The 23429-nt window shown below is 35.5% G+C and overlaps 1 protein-coding gene across 5 annotated transcripts in view; it reads right to left on the bottom strand.

Moving 5' to 3' along the window:
• The window catches only part of Musk (muscle associated receptor tyrosine kinase), a 95036-nt gene that overhangs the window by 44314 nt on the left and 27293 nt on the right, over nt 1–23429 (bottom strand). For 2 of the 5 annotated variants that reach the window (XM_027942989.3, XM_027942993.3), the window contains exon 6: nt 6045–6074. The exons of the other annotated variants lie outside the window; for them this stretch is intronic. In XM_027942989.3, the coding sequence (XP_027798790.1) occupies nt 6045–6074 (30 nt within the window). The remainder of the gene's footprint in view (nt 1–6044; nt 6075–23429) is intronic. 5 annotated transcript variants of the gene reach the window in all.

Here is a 23429-nt window from a genome sequence, read left to right as displayed (position 1 = left end):
AAATAAAATCCCACTCAATTTACTTTTCTCAAAGTAAAAAATGTAATGGGCGAGAAACCTGATTTCATGTCTTCTGACCTCAAATCAATTTCCTTTTAAAATGTTGTTAAATCTTTTTGATTGCCTGTTACACTGTAAGTATAATCGTTTCTTCTCCTGTCCATTGTTTTCTAGGACTTAAGCACAGAACATACCCTCAGAGTATGAAGCCCTAGTTAACACTATGATTTAAAGCTTAGCTCTTCTAGTTAGTTGACATTTGTGGAGCTTGGGTTTTTGAAAGTATGGAGAGAGGGTGTATACTAGACAGGAGACGTGCAAGACAATGACAGATCAAGTCCAGAGTTGTGTTAGAATACCAATTAAAAAGGATTATATAATTCAAGAAGATAAAGGAAGATATGATTTACTTGACAACTGGATCTTTTTAGAAAATTTGAATTTGATTTCCAGTCTCTTGATATTGAGGATTCTAAGAGATGAAATATAGAATTTAGACACATAAATATTGGATTCCAAAGCCAGGAGAACAGAAAAGCAAGAAAGGTGCTTTCTTCAAAGGAAACAAGTGGTTTAAAAATAAAAGGCAAAAAAAAAAGTCATCAAATGTTTAAAATATAACTGTATATGTGCCCCCCAAAACAAAAAATTGAACCCGATTTTAAGGTTCCCGGGGTCTAACTGCCAACCTACAAATACAGAGGGTTCAGGGAACATGCTAAACATCACCATAGAGAAGCATTTCAGTAAAAGTCAGAATACAGAAAATTTTAAAAGGGCAAATTATTTAGTTTCTTTAATAAAAAAATAACAATGAAGGGAGAAGTGATCTCTTATAGATTAAAACAATTATAAAGGACATACCACCCAGATGCAATGTGTGGTTGTCTTTGAATTCTCATTCTACCAACTTAGTCTAGGTTCACAGGCTGTGGACTTTTTTGACAAGGAACCCTGACTGATTGGCATCCTAGAAGAGTGCACTCAGGGATCTTCCTTTTAATGTTTCTGGTAACAACATAGAGACCTAGACTGTACAAAATATTTGAGTCCTTGCGCATCATTTGGCTGAAATAACTCTTGTGTATTTGGTATTATGGTTTCTGAGTGTGAGAATACTGCAATGAATATCTTATGGGTCTCTTTGCCTCTGAGAATTGGAAACAAGTAAGATCCTGGAGATATTTGGACTTGGGTCATTTTAATTTTATAGGTGCTGGAAAAGTGATCTAATAACATTGTCAATACCCTTGAACTTGAATGAGAACCTTCTGGCTGAAGATGGGTAGGATAAGAAAATGTCTTAATTTATAAAGGCAAGAATTTTAATTTGGGGGCTTCAATTCTTCTTGGAAATGTAGAAATCAGGGACAGTTTATATTGCTGTAATTAACAGCTTTTTTTTCCCTCCCTTTGGCTGGTATTACTTGGAATATCATCTGGAATCATTGCAAAACCTCTAATGATCCATATTGCACAACCTAGTTAAGCGTAATGTGTAAATAAATCAGAGTAAAGTTCTACAGTTCAAAGTAATGTTGAGGTTGATTTAATCAGTACATTTCTCACCCCATATCAGAACCTCTAGGGGCTCTAGCGAGATACATAAAAGAGACTGACTCACAATAGCTAAACTGTGGAAACAACCTAGATGCCCTTCAATAAATGAACAGATTTAAAAAAATGTGGCATATATACAATGGAATATTACTCAGCAATAAAAGAGAATAAAATCATGGCATTTGCAGGTAAATGGATGGAGTTAGAGAAGATAATGCTAAGTGAAGTTAGCCAATCTCCCCCCGCTCCCCCCAAAAAAATGCCTAATGTTTTCTTTGATATAAGGAGGCTGATTCATAGTGGGATAGGGAGAGGGAGCATGGGAGGAATAGACAAACTCTAGATAGGGCAGAGGGGTTGGAGGGAAGGGAGGGGGCATCTAGTTATTAATGATGATGGAATGTGATGATCATTATCATCCAAAGTACATTCATGAAGACATGAATTGGTGTGAATATACTTTGTATACAACCAGAGATATGAAAAATTGTGCTCCATATGTGTAATAAGAACTGTAATGCATTCCTCTGTCATATATAAATAAATAAATAAATAAATGAAAGAGAGACTGACATTGCTAGTAGCATTTCGAGCTCAAGACTGTGCTGATAAACTGCTGTTCTCCCTGAAGGGAGCATGTTTGCCCTTTAGGCTGATAATGGGTCGCCTTGTTAAGTGTGAAGTGTTAACAGAAGAAGGAAACCAGGGATTAAAGGGAATCTGGTCCCTCCCGCACTCTAACATTCTCTCCAAAAGATCAAATAGAAACTCAGCCCTTTTCCCCTAGTATTGAAAGTTATCTTCAACCCTTCCTTTCAGTTTTCCTCTGTTCTCAAAGCAGGGTCTAAATGTCTTCAGGGTTTCAAATGTCTCTTTATCTACTGCCTCCTTTCTTCATCCCCTGACCCTGGTCCATCTTTCCTCTTAGTCCTTAGCACTACTTCATCACTGCTAATCCATTCCTCTGTTGGTTGGCAGTCTCTTTCCCTGGAATGTAAGCATCACAAGGACAAGGTTTGCCCTTTAACAGGCTGACTCATGTACCTAGATACTCGCCTCCTGCATGGTTCATGGTAAGTTCCCAGTAAGTGTTTGCCAAATGAATGGATGAATGAGTGAATGACTTCTCTGGTGAGATTGCAAGAAGGGACATATACATGTGTGAGCATTTCAGCCCTTCTTTGGACGGACATTCTCCCAGCAAGTCTGCATATAGGAAGGGTAGAGGTTGACGTGTGATAGATAGATAGCAATTTCATCAGGTCAGGGTTCTCCATCCAACAACTAGGAGTGAAATGGAGAAGATTGGGGAGAGGTTGAGAAGGATGGGGAAACAAGTTATGGTTATGTTAGACTAGTTTTTAAGTGGAGTAGAATGTTCTCTCTGATAAGTGGATGCTGACCCATAATGGGGAGGGGGGCAAAGGCAGGGGAGGAGAGAGGGGATGGGGGCATGAAAGATGATGGAATGAGAAGGACACCATTACCCTAGGTACATGTATGACAGCATATGTGTTGTGACACTACATCATGTACAACCAGAGAAATGAAAATTGTGCTACATTTGTGTGCAATGAATCAAAATGCATTCTGCTGTCATATATACCTAATTAGAATAAATGAATGAATTAATTTTAAAAAGGAATGTTTGATTTTTTAAAATGTATTTTTTAGTTGTCAACTGACCTTTATTTTATTTATTTATATGTGGTGCTGAGGATGGAATCCGGTACCTTACACATGCCAGGCAAGTGCTCTATCACTGAGCCACAACCCCAGCTCCAAAAGCTTGATTTTCAATCCAGCTTTATCAGCAAAAAAAAACCTGACAGCCTTTTATACATCGATATTTGTTTTCAATTCTAAATATGAAAGGTGAAGGGATAGTGAAAGAAATTCCGTCACATTTGAGATCACTGAGAACAATAAAGTCAGTTGCAATTAAAAACAAAAACCAGACTAATGCCCATCAATAATAAAACACTTGCAATAATAAACTTGATTGTAGTTCAGGAGTAAATCCCCAGAATTACAGTGGTAGCCACAAACTAAAAATACATTCTAAGTCATTCATTTAAAATGTAATGTGGTAGGTTTCTTATCCAATAAAATACGCATTAAATATCCTTATTTTGTAATTTATTTGTAGGAAATTAAATATATCAGTGTTTTGTTACATAAACAAGTCAACTGCTTACTAGAAGGGGCATAAAATCACTTAGTAACTTAGAAAATATTTATAATGGTTTGATATGGATTTTTAAGAAAAAATGATCAAGTTCCTCTTCCTGTATTTAGCCTTATCTATCATTCTCCAATTCACTGTAGGTTTTTTTCCCATTCATTTTCCTGTGGGTATGCAAGTTGTTATTCTTCTGCAAAATGGAAGATACACACAGGCAATATATTTATCCCTGGGTTTTCTCTCAGGGAATCTGTTCGTGAGTTTTGAGCTTTACTTTTCTTGGGCAGATTTGCAGAGGTGACTGCAGATTAAGAATCTTATATTCAAAACTGTGCTTATGCAGCCAGGAATTCTAAAATTCTTTGTAACACCACCTATTTTATTCTCTGTGTGTGTCTCCACTCCCCCTTGCATTTTCCAAGCTCTCTTGAAATTAATGAGCAGTATGGCCTGAAATGAACTACCTCTCTTTTCTTGGTGAGGGATCAGTGTCAGAGGAATATTTAAGTCTCTGGTCAATTTCTATTTCTGAGCAATTATTTCAAAGGATAAGATGAATGTACATGAATTTTACTTTTTCTTACTCTTTTCTTTCTTATTTTCTAGCTTCCCTTAAAGAGGTTTCTACATGATTCAAACCAACAATGACTGATCAGAGCAAGTTGAAAAAAATTAAAAAAAAAACAACCTTAACTCTCACTCTCTTCCCCAAATCTCACAGAACCAGGTAAATTTAGTTGTAAGATACCTGGTATTTAGAAAGAGGAAAATATTTCAAATACATATTTAGCCTGCCTATACTGAAAATCTAAAATCTGAAATTCTCTGAAATCTAAAGTGCTGATATATTTTTATATATCTATATTTGTTTTCAGTTCTAACTAGGAAAGATAACATCATTCTCAAAATTTTTAAAATTTGGAGCATTTTGAATTTTTAGATTTTTGGATTAGGGGTGCTCAATTGATAACATCTATGCAAATATTCCAAAATTTGAAAAACTGAAATCTGCAACACTTTCAATCCCCATCATTTTACATAAGGGAGACTCAACCTGTATCTTATTGGAGACTCTAAGATAAAGAGGAACTAAGTCAAACTGTACCACAGGAAAATTCATGAAGTTCATCCCCAAAGCATCAAAGTTTAGGTCAGAAGAGCAGAAAGCATGGGGCTTATTCAGGATGCAAGGTACTTAGTGATGGAAAACTCGTGTTCTACAAATTTGATTTTTAGTCACTTTCTTCTAACCACATTCCACAAAAATGTATATGTCTGCATGCAATTAGAATGAAATATTTTTGTCAACTTGGAGCAATTGCATAATATTTCTCATCGTGTTGAGAGTAGAGAATAAAGCCTAATCTGGCTCCATGACATTTCAACATTCTCCAAAATTTTAGTCCCACCCATCGACTCAGAAAAGAGGTCTTTTAGTGGAAGGGTAACTTTCTGTTCCAACCTGTGGAGATTTATATTTTTGTTCTGATTGATTTCATTTCATTTTGTTTCCAGAGTTTGGACCACCTGATTTAAATATTCCTGTTGACTCGAGTTTTAGAAATGTAAATGGCCAATAAGCTGATCATATAACAGAGCAGCCCATCGACTGACGCTGTTACATGCTGTGACCTCATATCCCCCATGGTTTGTTTGTTGTTTCTTTTTTTTTTATTTTTTTATTTTTTTTTATTGGTTGTTCAAAACATTACAAAGCTCATGACATATCATCATCCATACATTTGATTCAAGTGGGTTATGAACTCCCATTTTTTACCCCAAATACAAGTTGCAGAATCACATCGGTTACTCATCCACATTTTTACATAATACCATATTAATGACTGTTGTATTCTGCTACCTTTCCTATCCCCTACTATCCCCCCTCCCCTTCCCTCTCATCTTCACTCTCTATCCCATCTGCTGTTGTTTAATTCTCTCCCAATCCTTAAAAAACAAATGCCAAATGTCTTCTTTGATATAAAGAGAGCAACTAAGATCAGAACAGGGAAGAAGAGCATGAGGAAAAGATTAACATTAAACAGAGATGAGTGGGGGGAGAGAAAGGGAGAGAGAAGGGAAACTATGGAAATGGAAGGAGACCCTCATTGTTACACAAAATTGCATATAAGAGTTTGTGAGGGGAAAGGGGAAAAAAAAAACAAGGGAGAGAATGTTTGTTGTTTCTTGACAGAATAAGGGCACTTAGAGGAGTTTGTAAGGTCAGGCATAGCAACTGACTACAAAAGAGCCTTACATTTAAAAAGCAGCAGCACAGAAATTTTAAAAAAAAAAATACCTTTAGTATCCTGGTCAGGTTCGCTTTCTTCTATTAATAGAAACAAGACACAACAAACAAACACAATAAACACACAAACAAAACAATACATCATGAAAGGGAACTCTTTGACCCCAGAACATCAATTCATGCAGCATGATTCATTAGAAACTGCTTGCTTCTTATTTCAATAAGAACTGACTCTGATGGAGGGAACTGCTGGCCCTTCTGAAAGCAAACTGTTCCATAAGATCCCCAATTACTACTTTTCGTCAGGCAGTATTGTACAGAGAGTAAACTATAGCGTACCCCACAGCACAGCTCATTCATGCATTTCTATCTTAATGCAGACAATGGCCCTTTCTTTCAAAGCAACAGAGTACCACTATTCTCAGAAATCGTGCTCCCCCTCGTAGCTTGGCTTCTCCTCTCACGAGGCCCTGTTATGAAGTCAGTGATGTTGAATCTGGGATCTCAGCTATCATTTCTATGGCAATAGACTCATGTTGTGGTAAACAGCGGATTAGGGGGTTTCTGCACAACCAGGGCCTACCACCACCGGAGATCTGCCACTCTGATCTAACTCCCAGAGGCTGCTCAGAGAGCAGAGGGGGGCCAATCAAGACCTCTGGGGACCTGCCAGTGAAGCGCTGGTCAGAGAAAAATCTAAAAGCTTCTAAGTTAGATATAAAGCGTCGAGAATTCGTAAACTTTACAGGACCCTAGATGAGAGAAATCAAAAACCAAATTAATTATTCCCAAATGTTTATTATAACTATATCAGATGAAGACCCCCCCAACCCCATCTTCCAACTTCCAAGGAGCTCTTTTTTTTTTTTTTCCTTTCCGGAGGATTTATTTGTTTGTGTCAATTTAGATCTTTTTTAATGATCAGCTGACTATAATATTTGTTTATAAGTAAAAAATAGTGATGCTGATCTAATGGCTTTAAATGACAAGAATACTCTCTTCAGAGATTGTGGAGAACTCATATCCTCTATCATCTCTGAACTCTCTCCATATCTCTGTCATGGAGCTTAATTAACATTACCCAGACCAGTTTTGAGACCAAGAATCTGAGGTTGCTGCAGGTGTTGAGTCAAGAACTCACCCCTCTTTTCAGACATGGAGTCTTCTGCTTTTACCCCAATGGAGGTCATTTTTACCCTTAACACCTCACCTCCTTAAATTTAAATGAATTTATGATTTCTCAATTCAATTTTACTCTGAACTTTCCCTACTACATCTACCAACCAAGTCAGTGGCACACTCTAGTTTCATTTTTTCAAGTAGTCAAGTCAAAGATCACTTAAAACTTCTGAATTATGAACATATGGCTAGAAGGAGGTTTAGAGGCTGTCTGTTAAACAAACCTCTAAATGAAGAAACTGGATTTTTGCAACGTACCCAGGAGTGCCTGGTGACTTTAGTATTGAATCTTAGGTTTCCATTGGAAACTAGCAGAGTACCCATTTGTATCATAGACCTTAATCAAAAAAAGCAAATGGAGGTCCAACAGTTGGGCCAGATAAAGCCTCAAAAATTGTATGTGAATGGTTTGGGGCTAGGCAGGCTTTCTAGTTCCTTGGAACAATGTACTTGTTTCCAAGATTGGAAGAAAAATCTTTCTTTTTGTCTTTTTTTTTTTCTTTCCTCCACCTGTCAAGTATTTCTGGGTGGTTGGCTGGCCATGGCACTCCTGTGGATATTAAGTGTTTTTATTCCACAGCTATTATGGCTTCAAAATTTTATTCTAGTCAAGCTGAAGAGCAACAGTAAATGTTGAAAATCATATTCACTTGCCATTTTCTTCTCTTACCCTCCTTTTTTCGGGTTTCTAGAGCAAGTGCAGATCAATTCTGAGTCTCCTTTCAATGTTGCCCCATGGATGTTTTACTGGACTACATTTAAACTATATGCTTAAAGCATAGGCCCTGTTGGAAAAATGTTGATTTCCCTTTGGTGTTTTTCACTTTGATGTTATTATTGTTCATTTTGCTTAATTTTATTTATTTTTTTGTATTGAAAGAGTGAAGTTTTGAAAGAATATACCTATTTCCTCTACTATGGATCAATAGAAACAACGTGAGAGATGAAAGAATGTTTAGGATTTGTTGTTTTCTCAATATGAAATTTGGTTCTACCAGAAATTTAACTTCCACATAGAAATTATCAAAATTTCTTTCTATGAATAAATGCAAATATGTATCTTAATACATAATACATGCTTCTTCATTTAATACACACACATATATACACATGCACACACAATTGAGGTTACTTTAAATTAAGGGAAATTATGGAAGAATAACCCATAAAATCTATTTAAACTTAAGTACACACATTCAATGTGTCAGCTTGTTGGTCATTTCAAGATCAAACTGGAGTCTTGATTGTCAGTGTGTCTAGCTTGTCTAGCCTAGTGTGATTTCTCCTGGATTCTGACCTTATTGTTTTACCACTTACTAATTTTAAAATTTTCTGCTTCATGCTCTTTATTCCCATTTCTTGTTAAATTCTCATTTAAGTGCTTTGTATTTAATGCACTGGTCTTGTCTTCCAAGTTGGTTTTTTAACCTTCTTTAGGGAGTTAGGGTTAGAACTATACTGGGCTCAGTATTATAATTTCATTGTTGTTTTTTTCCTCCTAAAATATTACATGGTCTTTTGCAGAATAAATAAAATACTTTTTTTTTTTTGAGTTCTTTTCCATTTGGTTTTATAATGTGTTTTCCTTCTGCTTTCTTGGGACTTTCCAGTAGAATAGAGACTCATTGACTACCTTATTGATATAATCTATTCATTTTACTTCAACATTCAAGTCAAGGAGTGATTCATCATTTTCTTGAATAATTTATGGGGCGCTCAGTATCATTACAGCAACCCATTTTGATCAACTTTGTTAAAACACACACAAAAAATATATTATTCTCTATATCAAACCAAACCCAAACCAGTTTACTTGAAATGACCACCCATAAGACCTATTTCTTACTTCTATTCACTGGGAAAAAAAATTCGGCAAATATTTTCACGTTTCAAAACTCGATAGCATGGTTCCCCATTCTGATTGCTCATTTTTGAACTTATTACTTTCTCTTATTTTGTGGAATTCAGAATTAAAATCAAAAGCAAGTCAAAGAATCGCAAACTTATTTCTAAATGCTTTACTCATATGAATATAAATTTTATTTTTATTGTAATTATATTTTATTTGCAATTATATATATATATATAGTTGTTTCTGTTTCATGCATATCCAACACTCACTTTTCTTCATTTTGCTTTTTGTTAACACTTAGTACCCAAATTCAACTGTGTGAAATTTAATTCTAATTCTACAATGACTCCTTTAAAATTGGGGATTTAAAGGAGGACCCAGTCATTGTCCTGACCTGGTGGAAAGAAAGAGAAAATAGGCAGAACTTTGAAAAGGTTTGTATTCTTTTTGGTGACAAAAGTGAGAGGAACCAAAAAAATAATTATAATAATAGGAATTTGTCTACATAGAGTGGAGGTCTCAGAGGAGGCTGACATTGCACATCCTTTGCTCTTTGTTGGATGGCATTGGAACCTCCTTTTTTCTGGTAATAAAATTATCATGAGGAAAAATATGCAAATAAAGTAAACAACTTGGAGGTGAAGTCAAATACGACATGACTAACTCTAATGTGTTGGAAGGGTATTAGAGAAGTGTTTTGGGAAAGTTTGAGCAACAGTTGAATACTGAAATCATGAAGGGAAAGAATTTGGGATATGTATGAAAAATATTCTTTGAGCATGAGAATTTTAATTTCCAGGTGTACTAGTCCATTTCCTACCTCAATGATTAGGATTAAAAAGAACCCCAGGCATTAGATCAGAGACTCTGCGCCTACTAGAAGGGAAAGTAGGTCCAAATCTCCATCATGTTGGCTTAGGAACCAAATTCCTCAACAAGAGTCCTAAAGCCCAAGAAGTAAAATCAAGAATCGATAAATGAGATTGTATCAAACTAAAGAACTTCTTCACAGAAAAAAAAAATCAAGAACATGAAGAGAGAGCCTACAGAATGAGAGAAAAATCTTTGCTACCTGCACCTCAGATAGAGCACTAACCTCCAGGATATATAAAGAACTCAAAAAACTTAACACACACACACACACACACACACACACACACAAAAACAAACAAACAAACAAACAAACAAACAAAAACCCCCAAATAACCCAGTCAATAAATTGGCAAAGGAACTGAGCAGACACTTCACAGAAGAAGAAATATGAATGGTCACAAACATGTGAAAAAATGTTCAACATCATTAGCAATTAGAGAAATGCAAATTAAAAGTACAGAGATTTCATCTCACTCCAGTCAGAATGGCAACTGTCAAGAATACAATAATAAATGTTGGTGAGGATATGGAGAAAAATGTACACTGATACATTTCTGGTGGGACTGCAGACTGGTGCAACCACTCTTAAAAGCAGTACAGCAATTCCTCAGAAAATTTGGAATGGAACTACCATTTGACCCAGTTATCCCACTTTTTGGCATATACTCAGTGGACTTAAAATTAGCATTCTATGTATGGTAACACAGCCACATCAATATTCATAGCAGCTCAATTCACAACAGCTAAACTATGCAACCAACCTGGTTGCCTTTCAACAGATGAATGGATGAAGAAAACATGGTGTATTTATACAATGGAATATTTCTCAGCCATAAAGAAGAATGAAATTATGGTATTTGCTGGTAAATGGGTGTAACTGGGAACTATAATGCTAAGTGAAATAAGCCAATTCCAAAAAACCAAAGGCTGAATATTCTTTCTGATATGCAGATGCTGATTCTCAACAGGTGGGGCAGGGAGGGAGAAGTGGAAGTTCACTGGATGGGGGGGGAAGGGGAGGGAAGGGAGGATGGGAATGGGAAAGACAGTAGAATTAATTGGACCTAATTTCCCTATATTCATGTATGAATACATCACAAGTGTAACTCCACATCATGTATAACCACAACAATGAGAAGTTATACTCCATGTAAGTATGATATGTCAAAATACATGTCATGTATAAAATTACATTAACTTTAAAAAATGATTGAGTAAATCATGTAGTGGCATATAACAGGAAGGCTCTGGATCTAGGCTGCCTGGTTAAAAGTCGGGCTATAATTATAACAGGCATTTCTGCTATGTAAGAAAACTCTCTAGATGTGTGTTCATGGGTGTGTTTTATTTATGAATAGTATAGGATTATCATGTTAGTTAAAGTAGCTTTGGAGTTGATACTCTTGTGTTTTCAAGATGGATAAAAACATCACCTTTAAATATTGATACTTTTGACTTCTTTCCAATAATAATACACATTTTAATTTATTACATATTCCACTGAGTAGAATTCACATGATGATATGTCATAATTATATCATGAAGACTACTAATCAGGATTGTACTGTGAATTCACAACTAATCTAGGTAGAAAAAGTACACAGCAATAATAGAAAAGTTATAATTCTTTGTTACCTAAAAAGACAAAGCTATTTTCAAAACCAAAATGAATATCTCAGTGCATATGAAGCAGGCAAAACACAATAGATAAGCGGGAACTCCTGGGTGCAGGTTCTCTGAACAGGGAGCAGGGGTTAAAGTTTCATCTCTCTGGCAGTGCACCAGCTGGGGTGGGGGACTGGAGATTTTGGTTCACTCCTTGAAACCAAAGGGCAAGAGTGAAACAGGCTTATCTGTGAAAGGCTCAAGAAGGAGTCCTGGTACTGTTGCTCAATGCGTGTCATGCTTCCAGTTGCCAACTCCAGAACATGACAGACTGGGGGTCAGAACTTCCATTCACCACACCTCATTAAAATGCAGGAGCTGGAAGAATTCCTAAAAGCAACTTCCAAAATTACTGGAAATGGGAAAAATTATTTCAAAGACAGGATAATGTAAAGGGCAAATTATAACTTCATAGTTACACTGGGAAAACAAGTGCTAAGACATTTAATGAAGGAATTGGGAAGTTAATTCACTCAGGAAGAAAATAAAGCCATTCAAAAAGAAAGTATAAGAAATTAAAAAATAAAAAATGATAATGTTTATTTAAAAAGGAACAAGAAATTAGGAGCAAAAAGTCAAATTTGAAATGCAATCAATAATCCTGAAAAAAATATAAAAATGCTAGAAATTAAAAATATAATAACTGAACAAAATTACACACATACAATAGACACGATAAACTCAAACTTGGACAAGGTCAGCAGAAGAATCAGTAAGAAAGATGATAGTATTATGAAATTACACAGCTCTCAGTCCAAAGAGAAAAAAAATGTGAAACATTAAGTACGAGATGGAGAAACCAGACTTGGAGGGTCAACTATATCCTCACAGGTAGGTGAGAGGTAAAGAAGGGGAAAGGCCAAGAGGCAATATTCAAAGAGAGAACAGTTGAGATTTTTCATACTTCAAGAAATATTTGAATACCTAGATGGATTAAAGCAGCAGCTTTTAAAACTTGAAATTCATCAGAAGCACTGGTGAGGCTGAAAAAAAAAATAAGTGCTGCCAAAATGATTGATATTACTGAATACAATTTTTTTTTTTTTTGGTCTGGGGCCTGAGGATCTGTATTTTGCAGAAGTACTTGAAAACTGTCAAGTGTTTCCAAGTGGCAGTGGGATTGTAAACCACTGTGGAAATGAGTGCATAGTAGGATAAATAAAAATAATTTGACACTGTTGTGGTTTTGAAATGCATCCACAAATCCTCCCTTGGAAAAGTGGGAGTCTAATTTTTCTCCTTAGAGGTGGATTGGACTTAGTGACTCATTTCTGACAAATAGAATGTGGCAGAGATGATCACTCATGGCTTCTGAGGCTAGGTCATAAAAATATTACTGATTCCTCCTCATATTTATTAGAGCTCGGGAAAGCACTAGGACAAGAAAGACACCATCTTGTGAGGACACTCAAGCAGTCCATGGAGGGACCTATATGGGGAGGAATGGAGGCTTTTCACCAGCCAGCATCAACTTGCAACAACCTATGAGCTGGACCCTCCAGCCCAGTCAAGCTTCCAGATGACTGAGGAAATGGTCAACATCTTGACTGTAAACATGATTTGGAGAGTGGCCCAGCAGAGCCACTTTGGAATTCCTGACTCATAGAAATGAAGTGATCATTGTCCATTGTTGTCTTTGGCTATTCAGTTTCTGTATATTTTACTACATAACAATAGATTACTAATACAGGCACCATGACAAATTATAATAAAAATATGGATTGTCAAAGGTAAAGAGGAAAAACATGAACATTACCAGAAAGAATAACTGGATTAACAACCAAAGAATTATAGTTAGAATGACAGAAAATTCCTCATCAATAATTGTAGGAAGCCATGGGATGGATAATGCCCATGGAAGTATTTACCAACTTAGATTTCAATGCTCATCTGAATGATTGGGGTAAAATAATGATATTTTCAAACATGAAAGAAAGTCTACTACCCAAAGATTGTCACTGAAATAACTAATGAAAAATATATTTCAGCAATAAGAAATTGAAAACAGAAGGAAAAAGTGACATGAAAAAGGACATGAAAAAAATTGGTGCCTATTTTAGAGGGGCCATTTAACTATTAACTATAAAACTATTTGATTCTTTGAGAGAAGTAATATTTTGAATAATACTTAAGAAAGATGGCAGGGGATGAAGGAGGTGATGTTAGATGGGATGTTAAAGATTGATAAGATTTTTTGCCTGCCTCCATGATATCATGAAGATTAGAGATATGATTTTGAACTTTGTTAGAATTATAGCATTATCTGTCTTGAAAATGTAAAAGTAATCACCAAAATATAATATTGTGATCTGTAATTTTAAGATCCAAGTGTTTATGGGGTGAGGTCAAGTAGATAATGAAAAAGAAAACTTGTCAATCCACCAGAAAACTGAAAAGGAATATAAAAATAAGCAGAGAAAAGAAACAGCATAATAAAAACTAGAATGCTCTACCTTGACAAATAATAGAAATAAGTTTTCAGAATAAATACGAAGAATTAATTTTTACTTAAACAAAGTCTTATATAAAAGTTCAAGCTATATTCTTCTACAGAGTAGCAAGAAGGTTGGAAAGAAAAGGATCGAAAAAAATTGGGACAATGCCAAGCAAAAGAAAAGCGTGGCAACAATATTAATATCAGACAAAACATAATTTATGAGAAAAACATTAGTAGGGATGAAGAAAAACATTTCCCAAAGTTTGAAAAAGAATCCATAAAGGAGCTACAATCATTAATATGTATGCACTTAATAATATAATTTCAAAACACATAAAGCCCAAAGTGATAGAATTAAGAGAAGATATTATAAAATAAAACTGCTGATACAATGCTAGATTTTTGCCAATTAGAAGCCTAGTGAGAATTTATTGTGATTGTCCAAGGTGAAGGGAAAATGGCCTATTTTAGATGAGAAGGCCAACATTCAGAAGGGAAGGTCACAAATTTTAAAAAAATAAATGAAGGTGGTAATGACCATGCTTTATCAGACCTGTTTTTAATGATGTTAATTGAGAATGTTTTCCTTTCAGATGATGATTGAGAAGCTAATAAAAAAAAAATGGCACCATGTGTCATAATAGAAACAGAACCTCACTTTTTCTGGTTTTTGTTTTTGTTTTACACCCGCCACCCCTTTTAAAATGGAGTATGTTGGATGTCTCTACAATTTTGTTCAAATAACTCCAAAACCTGGAAAAGCTGTTGCTGTTATTGTTGTGTAACACACTGCTATTACTGGACTTTTTACATGAATATCATATGTACATAAGTATATATTCATGTATATATGTATACATATGTACATAAGTGTATAATATGTATATATATATATATATATATATATATATATATATATATATATATATAAAATTTAAATTTTGGGAAACTATAGCTTTGTTGTCAACGTTGGAAAAAGTATTCCATGTTGAGTTGGCATTGTACAGAAATTACCAGCCTTATTGGTCTAGAAACTTGAAAATTAATTTTTTCCTTTTGCATAAGGTTAACACACTATATTATGTAGAGTCTTATTTACATGGATTTGATTGCAGAAACTAAAAATGCATTCTATAAATAATGAAAATAACATAAATGAAGGAGGACAATAACTTTAGTTTACTCATGCCTGTAATTCTAAATATAATCTATTTTTCTGGCACACAATAAATTTATTGAAATAGAAAACTAAGATAGAAAATTTATAAATGATACATACATAGTAACTTCTCAAAATAGAAAGTTATGAATGTTTTCTTTAAGTTGTTCGTTCTTCTAAATATACTTTTCAAGTTGAAATTTTCTGATCTTTTCATTACTTGGGGAGAATTCATTTGGTGATAACATTAAAGATTAATATGACTTGAGAAAATTCCCAAAGAGTAAGAAGTGTGTACCAAAATCAGGGATGTGTGGGGTGATATAGAGTGGAGAATTAAATAATAATAATAATAATAATAATAATAATAATAATAATAATATAATAAATCCACAGAGAGCAGGAAAGAAATAAAAAAGAAGCAAAGAAATATCAGGATAATAGAACACATCATGAAAATAAGTAGAATAAATAAATCATAGAAATCAGTTTTCAGAAGAAATATAAAGACCTAAACTAAGTTTACACTTAAGAAATGTAAAAATTATATTTCATTGATATGAAGCACTCTGTTTTTTTGCCTTTTATAAAACAGTATCAATTGAAGATTTAAAAAATTTTTTTTCATAGTGCCATTTTCATTAATTTTTCTCATAGTCAATATCTTAGGGGAATCCCTGACCATCTGGTGTGGCAAGAATTCCATTCCAGGGCTTCTTCTAAGGACACACTCAGAAACTGGGAAATCTAGATCTTATTAACAGGAAAATTTCCTTGCAATTATATTCAGTACCCTTGCAGCTGAATGCAGGTGGTAGATCTAAATTTTCATGCTAACTTTGCTGTTCACTAGCTATTGATCCGGGTTGCTGCTTAATTTCTCTGACCTTCAGCTTCTTCATCCAGAAAATGTTATTATTAACTCCCAACCCATAGAAGTCTGGAGAAGATTAAATGATAGGATTTGTAGAAATTAGTTACGGTGGCACCTAACAGATAGCTCAAAGCCCTGGAGTCAAGGTCTTCTAGCTTTTTTTTTTTTTTTTTCCTGGAGCTATTTATCTTTAAAACATCTTTCTGACTCATGAAGACTGCTCCTTCAAAGACTTCAAAGAGAGTGGGCTTTATTTTTATTTTATTTTTTAAAACGTCAACCTGTGTTAGCTGGCTGCATCCTGGATATTAATCACGTTGAGTATTTTTTTTTCCCTCTGGGTGTTCAAAGCCTGTGCTTAACTCCATTCTTAAACTGAATTATCTAAGAGGAATCACTTGTAAAAAAGAGAAATTCATTCTTTAGACCATGGTACCAGAACACGAACACTAATCTATATGGTTTGATGGAATGGAATATGTTCTTAAATAGATTATCACATTCTGTGCTGTATTTTTAATGAATTCCTGAATTGAAGATGCCTGTTAGTAGACAAGCACTATACAGAACAAATTGCATTACTTAAATTGTTTTTGTTTTTTATTAAAAAAAAAAAAAATTGACCCAGGGATGGTTGAAAAGTAATCCTGAAACTCGGTGGTATTTTTGTTTCTGAACAGATTCTACTTTTGTTTTTCATCATTAAAAGAAAATCTGGCAATAATAATAGCAGACCTAAATAAACACCTAGTTTCTCTTTCCTGACTTTTGGTAGTTAATGCAAAGAAACTGGATCCTGGTGAGCTGTCACTGTTTACATTTCTGTTCCCTTTGAAGTGGGGCAATGCATGAGGCGGTTTACCCACTGCGGCTCCATGTCTGAAGGAATCTAAAGGCAAGCTCCTTCAGAAACATACACATCATCCTCATTCAATGACTCTTTCCCCAGTCCTCAAAGGAAGGGCTGCCTGCCTCCATGATATCATGATTCTTAAAGTGGCTTGGGGTGGGAACATTTCTGTGGCCTTTGAGATAATAACATTTTTCTAGCTTGTAAATATGGATGGTGACTAATGAGCGTCAGCAAGAAGTGTTTACCAAGTAAATCAGACAAGAGACTCATGAAGTTCACTAGTTTTTATTTCAGTCTTAGGAGCAGAGGGTGCAGCTATTGAGAATATTCTAGTTAAACTGGTTCTGGAAATATATTCGGAGTTTAAACATCAGTTAATAAAAAGTCAGACTTTCAGTTCTGATTCACTTTATTCATACTTTAAAAAAAAAAAAACTCAACTTCTGATTTTGATGGATGAGAGGCCACATGGCTTAATTCCTAGGACTGAAGTCTTCCTTAGTTTTCCTTTTAAAAATAATTTAATTCTGAAATAATTTCAGATTTGCAAAAAAGTTGCAAAGAGATTATAGATGGTTTCAGGTATATTCACCCAACTTCCCCTATCTTACACAATATACACTTATTAAAATCTTAGCTGACTTTAAATGGCATTTTAAAAGAAAATGCCTGCATTTTGACAGTCATCAAATAAGGTGAATTCTATAAGAAAGAAGTGGGTTTTTTGTTGTTGTTGTTTTTAGCCAGTTTAAGAAAAAAGTAGATAAACACTATAAAGAACAAATTGGGTCATTTAAATTGGGTTATTTAAATCCTATTAAAAATTTGTTTTCATTTTTTGAAAAAAAAAATTAGCTGGAAAAAGAAATAAGAGCCACAGCCTCCGTCATCTGAAATCCCAGCATAGTGTCCTAGTTTCCTAAAGTGGCTTGAGTTGGGAGTATTCTATGGCCATAGAATTCTGAATGCCACACAGGGCCACATGTCCCCAAATTGTAGTAATGGTAGCCATCCGCCCATCTAAAAACTTATGTCCAAAGAGCACCTCAGGGTGAGTCTGTGAGTCAAACCACAGGTCACTGTGACTTTTACAGGACCACTAATAGACATTGTCCCCAATTCTCTAGTATTCTCTAGTCCTTCTCTTACTGCCTGGTTATGAGTCAGTGTCGAACTGTGCATACAGGGTCAATTTGTATTTCCCCTCTAGTTTCTCTTTCCTCTCTCATTGGGAGATGATCTACATCAGGATCTGCAGATCATCAGAACTCTGCTGGGTCTCACCTCTCTGAGAGATCTTTCCCTGATGTCTCACTGCCTCCTCAGTCCTCTGTGTTTACCCTACACAATCTCTTTTACTGCAAATTGATTGCATTTTAATTATTTTAGTTACTTACTTGCCTGTCCATCTCCTTTAGTAAATTTGAAAACTTTTTAAGAACCACATTGCTGTAGTTTGGATCTCGAATGTGCCCCAAATACCCATTTGCCAAAGGCTTGTTTGCCAGCCTATGACGTTCTTGGGAGGAGGTAGACCTTTTAAAGTTACTGCCTGGTGGGAGGAAATTAGATCATTGGGGACATGCCTTAGCCACCATGAGGTAAATAGCCCCTCCTCTGCTACATGCTTCCTCCATTGTGTAATGTATTGCCCAAGGCAAGACGACCAAGTGACCATGGACTGAAACTCTGAAACCATGAACCAAAATAAACCTTTCATTTTTTAAAGTTGATTACCTTAGGTATTTTGTCATAGTAACAGAAAACTAATGTATGTCTTACTTTTCCTCTATATCTTTAGGAGTTATTGCATGGACTATAGTAGACGTTCAACAAATAAATGTGATACTATCCTAACATTTATATTTTGCTATATGCCAAGAAGCTATCTTTCTACTTAGATATTGAAGATTCCTCTGGAATTAAAAAAATCCAAGTAGAAATCCTCAAGTCAATGTCTCCCAAAGTATGATTCATGGATTACCTACACGAAGGATCATTTAGGGTGGTATTAAAAAGCACTATCACAGACCTATTAGATCTGAATCTCTGGTGAATGTACCCTGAAGCTATGTCTTTTAAGAAGATCAGAAAACGTTTCTAATGTAAACTGATGTTTGAAAACCACTCGAAGGAAGAATTCCATGAATCCATCAAATCAAATCATATTTGTATCTCTTCATATAGAGGTTTTGAAGTGAGTATAATCAATGACATGACCAGGAAAAGGAAAACAACAATATATTAGCATAAGAGAGAAGGCAACTTATGGTCAGTTTAGTGTAACAGATACTATAACTAAGCTTCAAACTGGATTTTGAGACCACATGCCAGGTAGGGTGAAATATAATGTAAGGAAGGTGGGAGAATGCCAGTTTCTCTTAAAAGACCACTTATTTCTCCCAGGCACTAAATTTTTAAAGTAATTTCCCCACTAGGAATTTACTTGGGAATAGTAAGTGAGAGAATGATCAATATTTCCAACAAGATTTTTTGGCAAGTATCTGTTTCTGTGATGAATAAAATGGAAGTTCAGGATACACACTGAAGTTGCTTCCACTTTCATGCCGTTGTGTCTTTTATTTATTCATTTATCTTTTGGGACAGGTTGTCCCCAGATAGCCTCCTTCCAGTTTACTATGAAAAGACCATCTTCACACAGATCCTCAGCTAAGCCTCCCCATATCTCTCATCACAGTGGGGCCAAACCAAAGTTATAATCTCTGACAAGTACCAAGAATGCAGGTACAAAGCATTGCTGATTGAGGGTAGATTTATGTTCTTTGGAAACCAGATGAGCAGTTGGTAATGTTGACATTCTATTGATGAAATTTGAGAAGGCTAACCAGTAGTAGTCTCTGGGTAGAAGTCATCCAGCTTTAGAACAATGCAAACAACAGACAATGATACTGACGACAGTCATTTGTCAAAGAGCCACCGTGTAGACACTGTGTCTGCTGTCCCAGGCCATTTTAAGAACTCTAGGCACTAGGTAACATTGACCCCATCTCATGAGTGAGGAAACAGATTTGCAGAGGTCAAGTAAACTATCCAACCTCACATAACTGGTAAATGGCACAGTCTGGATTGACACCCAGGTCTTGCTGATGCTAAACATGTGAACTCTGCAGAGTATAGATCTACCCAACATAATATTACAAAAGGAAAGAATCGAGAATGGGTCCTGGAAGATGCTTAAGAATCAAGACATCCAAGCTCCTTTGCTAACTTGAGCAAAGTCATGATTTTTTTTTTCCTGGTCTTAAGTTTCCTTATCTGCAAAATAAGAAATGGAACTATGATTTTGAAGCTCTGTTCCAGAGATAAGCCTTATGGTTACTCTTCTAAGAGAATCAAAGTTAATACAGATGAATTCTATTTGAGATCAAAATTCCTAATTTGCCATTGAACTTGACTGCCTCTACCACAAAGGTAAAGATGACACATGGAAAAAAGAGCCATCATGGTCTTCACTAGTGCTTACATCATTGTTTCTGTGACACAGAAATTAGATTAGCCCTAGAAATAACATTGAGTGATTTCTGTGTGCAATCACCCTTGTGAGAGCTATAAATATGTTATCTAAATTTATCTGACTAAAATGTATGAGGTAGATAGTATTATTAGCCTTGCTTTGTAGGTGTGGAAACTGAGGCACAGAGAGATTAAGGAACCTGCTGGAAGTTGCTTAGGCAACAAGCAGTAGAGTCAGGATCTGAAATCAAGCTAGACTCCAGAGCCCATGTAGTTCTCTTGAGAGTCTAGAACTTGGGTTGTTTACCGGAACATTAAGTTTTCTCCAAAAATCATGCCTGCATAGGTTATCATTCATGGAAATAAACACACTAACTAAAGTCTCAAAGTTAAGTATTGATAACCAAAGGAAGCAACTGAATGTAAAATTATTTGAATTCCATATTGCTATTGAATGCTAAGTCATTTTTCCATGACATCTGTCTCACAGAATTCTTGGAACACTGCTCAATGCATCTTCTTTAGGGATGAATTAGTTTATTAAAGAGAAAGAAAATTTCCCTTTCTGTATATGTATGTTAGCACCTGTACATCTTATTGCAATACGTGAAAAATGAAATTAAAACTTATTCCAATTAGAGTACACCTGCTCAGGTCACAATAACTTTTCCTTTCAAACCATATCAGATCAACATTCTATGAAAGAATTTAATTATTTTTAAGCACATTGTCTTCAACACTGCCATTTAAGAGAACCTAATTGTCCTTCGACTGGAAGCATCATCTGCCATGGTATAATAGTGATTATTTTTCTTTTATGACATAATTATTCTTTTATGACTTTTATGACAACTCTTCAGAAAAAGAACCATTTTAACCTTTTCCCCTGAATGTCCTACAGAACTTTTTAGATGAAATCACAACATAATTTCCCCTAAAGTCAAAATCAATAGATCAAACTCTTCTTTTAGAGCATGCACTCTACTAAATCATGCAGATTTAATTTCTCCAATGATGGCCCCCAGGGACATCAAAGGAGTATGACTTTTTTTGGTTTGGTTTGGTTTTAAAATGCACAATGCATTCATGACAGCAAATCAAACCTGTTAGTGGCATCAAACAAGTAGGATTGATGCCGGGAACAGGACCACTGCAAATTTACGAAAACTGCAATCGTCAGAAGCACGGCACACGTTGGGGTTTTAAATACCTCTCTCTGTGGCATTTGTCATATTAAGAGCTGCAGCATAAACAAAGGAAAAAGCAAAAACATTACACGATCGCTTCCACTTTTGTAGGTGCAACAAGAAAAATGTGATCTCTAGGACAGAAGGCAGCCAGAAGGCTAACATTTGGAAAACAGCACTGATCCACTTCTAGGTGGATCTATTGACCTCTGCTTATGGGAGAAGATAGATGGATGATAGATAGACAGATAAATAGATAGATAAGAAGGACAGACAGACAGATATGAATTTCTTTTAGTTTTTTGAAATTCTACTTTTCACCTTTCATTCTGCATATATGTTTGCAAAAAAAGAAAAAGCTTCTGAGGAGATTTGGTCAGCCCTAAGATACGTGGTCAAGCCTTCAGACTTCTCAGGTGCCCTGATAAGGGTTAGCAATTTATGGACGGAGGCTGCTTATATTGTTCCTGGGGCTTGCCTTCCCTCCCCTCCTCAAAGTGCCTTGCCCACATGTGGAGACAGAATGCTGCTTTTCAAAGCCCAGTGTCGATGAGGAGTCCTACAGGCTGCAACACCTGCCTACAGGCTGCAACACCAGTCCTACAGGCTGAAACCTGCAACACCTCTACCTAGAAGGACTGTTCTCACCCCTGTTCTGCTTCTAGTTCCTCTCTGAGTCTCACTGGGGGTATTGATGCCAAGCCACATTTGCTGCAAACCTTTCTTGGCTCCAGCTTCCCTGTCTTTGTCTTAATGGATTAAAACTCTCAGGGTAAACAAGGTAATAATGGAAAGTGCCATCAGCAGGGAGCTGGTGACACTCCAAATCTACCCACTTCAATTTGGATCCCAAGGACTCTCTATCAGATTTTATACACAAAACAGGATTTATCTGAGTGTGAGATTCATAGAACACTGTCAGATCCACATTGAGATAAATTATGTCATGATAGTTAAATCGAAGAACACAAGGAAAGAAAAATATATCTATTATTTGCTCATTGTAAATGTGTCTTTTCCATTAATTAAAAAGACAAAGACCCATCTGGATATAAAAACAAGACTGAGGTTATTAAACTAAAGGGATTTAGTTTCTGTGGTATTATTATTCTTTAAACACATATTTTTAAAAGGAGCATACGCTGTTGGTTAAACATGGGGACATAAAAAAATCAATATGGCACTTGAGAGTTATCCAAAGTGACCACAGTAGCAACTCTCCTTGAAATCCCAGCCCAACTATTCAGATGAGCATATATCATTGTCATTGCCCTGGGCCACTGAGTTTCTTACTGGCCTTTCAGAGTGCTCAGGAGAAAACTGTTCCAGATGTACCAAGAAAATGCTGGGGCTCATTCTTTAAAGTAAAAAGTAGAGCAGAATAGAGAAAAGGCAAAACTGTCTCTTGGGAAAAAATTTCTTCTACGAGGCCCTGAAAAGCCACTCAGACTCTGTTTTCATCCCAACAAAGGTATTAGGTGGTTAATATTTTGAGGGGGAAAAAGACTACATGGAAAATGTTGCTTTCATTGCTTTGGGGACCTATTTAACACAAATGATCACAAGCATAAATAATATTTCTATTTAAACATAAGAAGGCTTTGTGAGACAGTATGGTTGGTTCATTAGTTTTATCTTTGTATGTTTATTCCCATATTTGGAAACAGCTAAGGAATTATCTCAGCTAGAAGGCAAAAGCCACAAAACAGGTATAATGGCCTTTAGCAACTGTAAGACAAATCTCAATTTCAGAGACATTAAAATGTAAGTCAAAGGAATGAAAAAATTAGTCAATGGTGATCGTAAGAAGCCAATGATTCAAGGATGGACCCCAGATATGAGTTATATAGTATGGTAAAATAAGAAAAAATAATTGTCAGAAT

The sequence above is a fragment of the Marmota flaviventris genome, chromosome 13, assembly GCF_047511675.1.
Source record: "Marmota flaviventris isolate mMarFla1 chromosome 13, mMarFla1.hap1, whole genome shotgun sequence".
NCBI classification, from domain to species: domain Eukaryota; kingdom Metazoa; phylum Chordata; class Mammalia; order Rodentia; family Sciuridae; genus Marmota; species Marmota flaviventris.
This window is presented reverse-complemented; position numbering and strand designations above follow the sequence as displayed.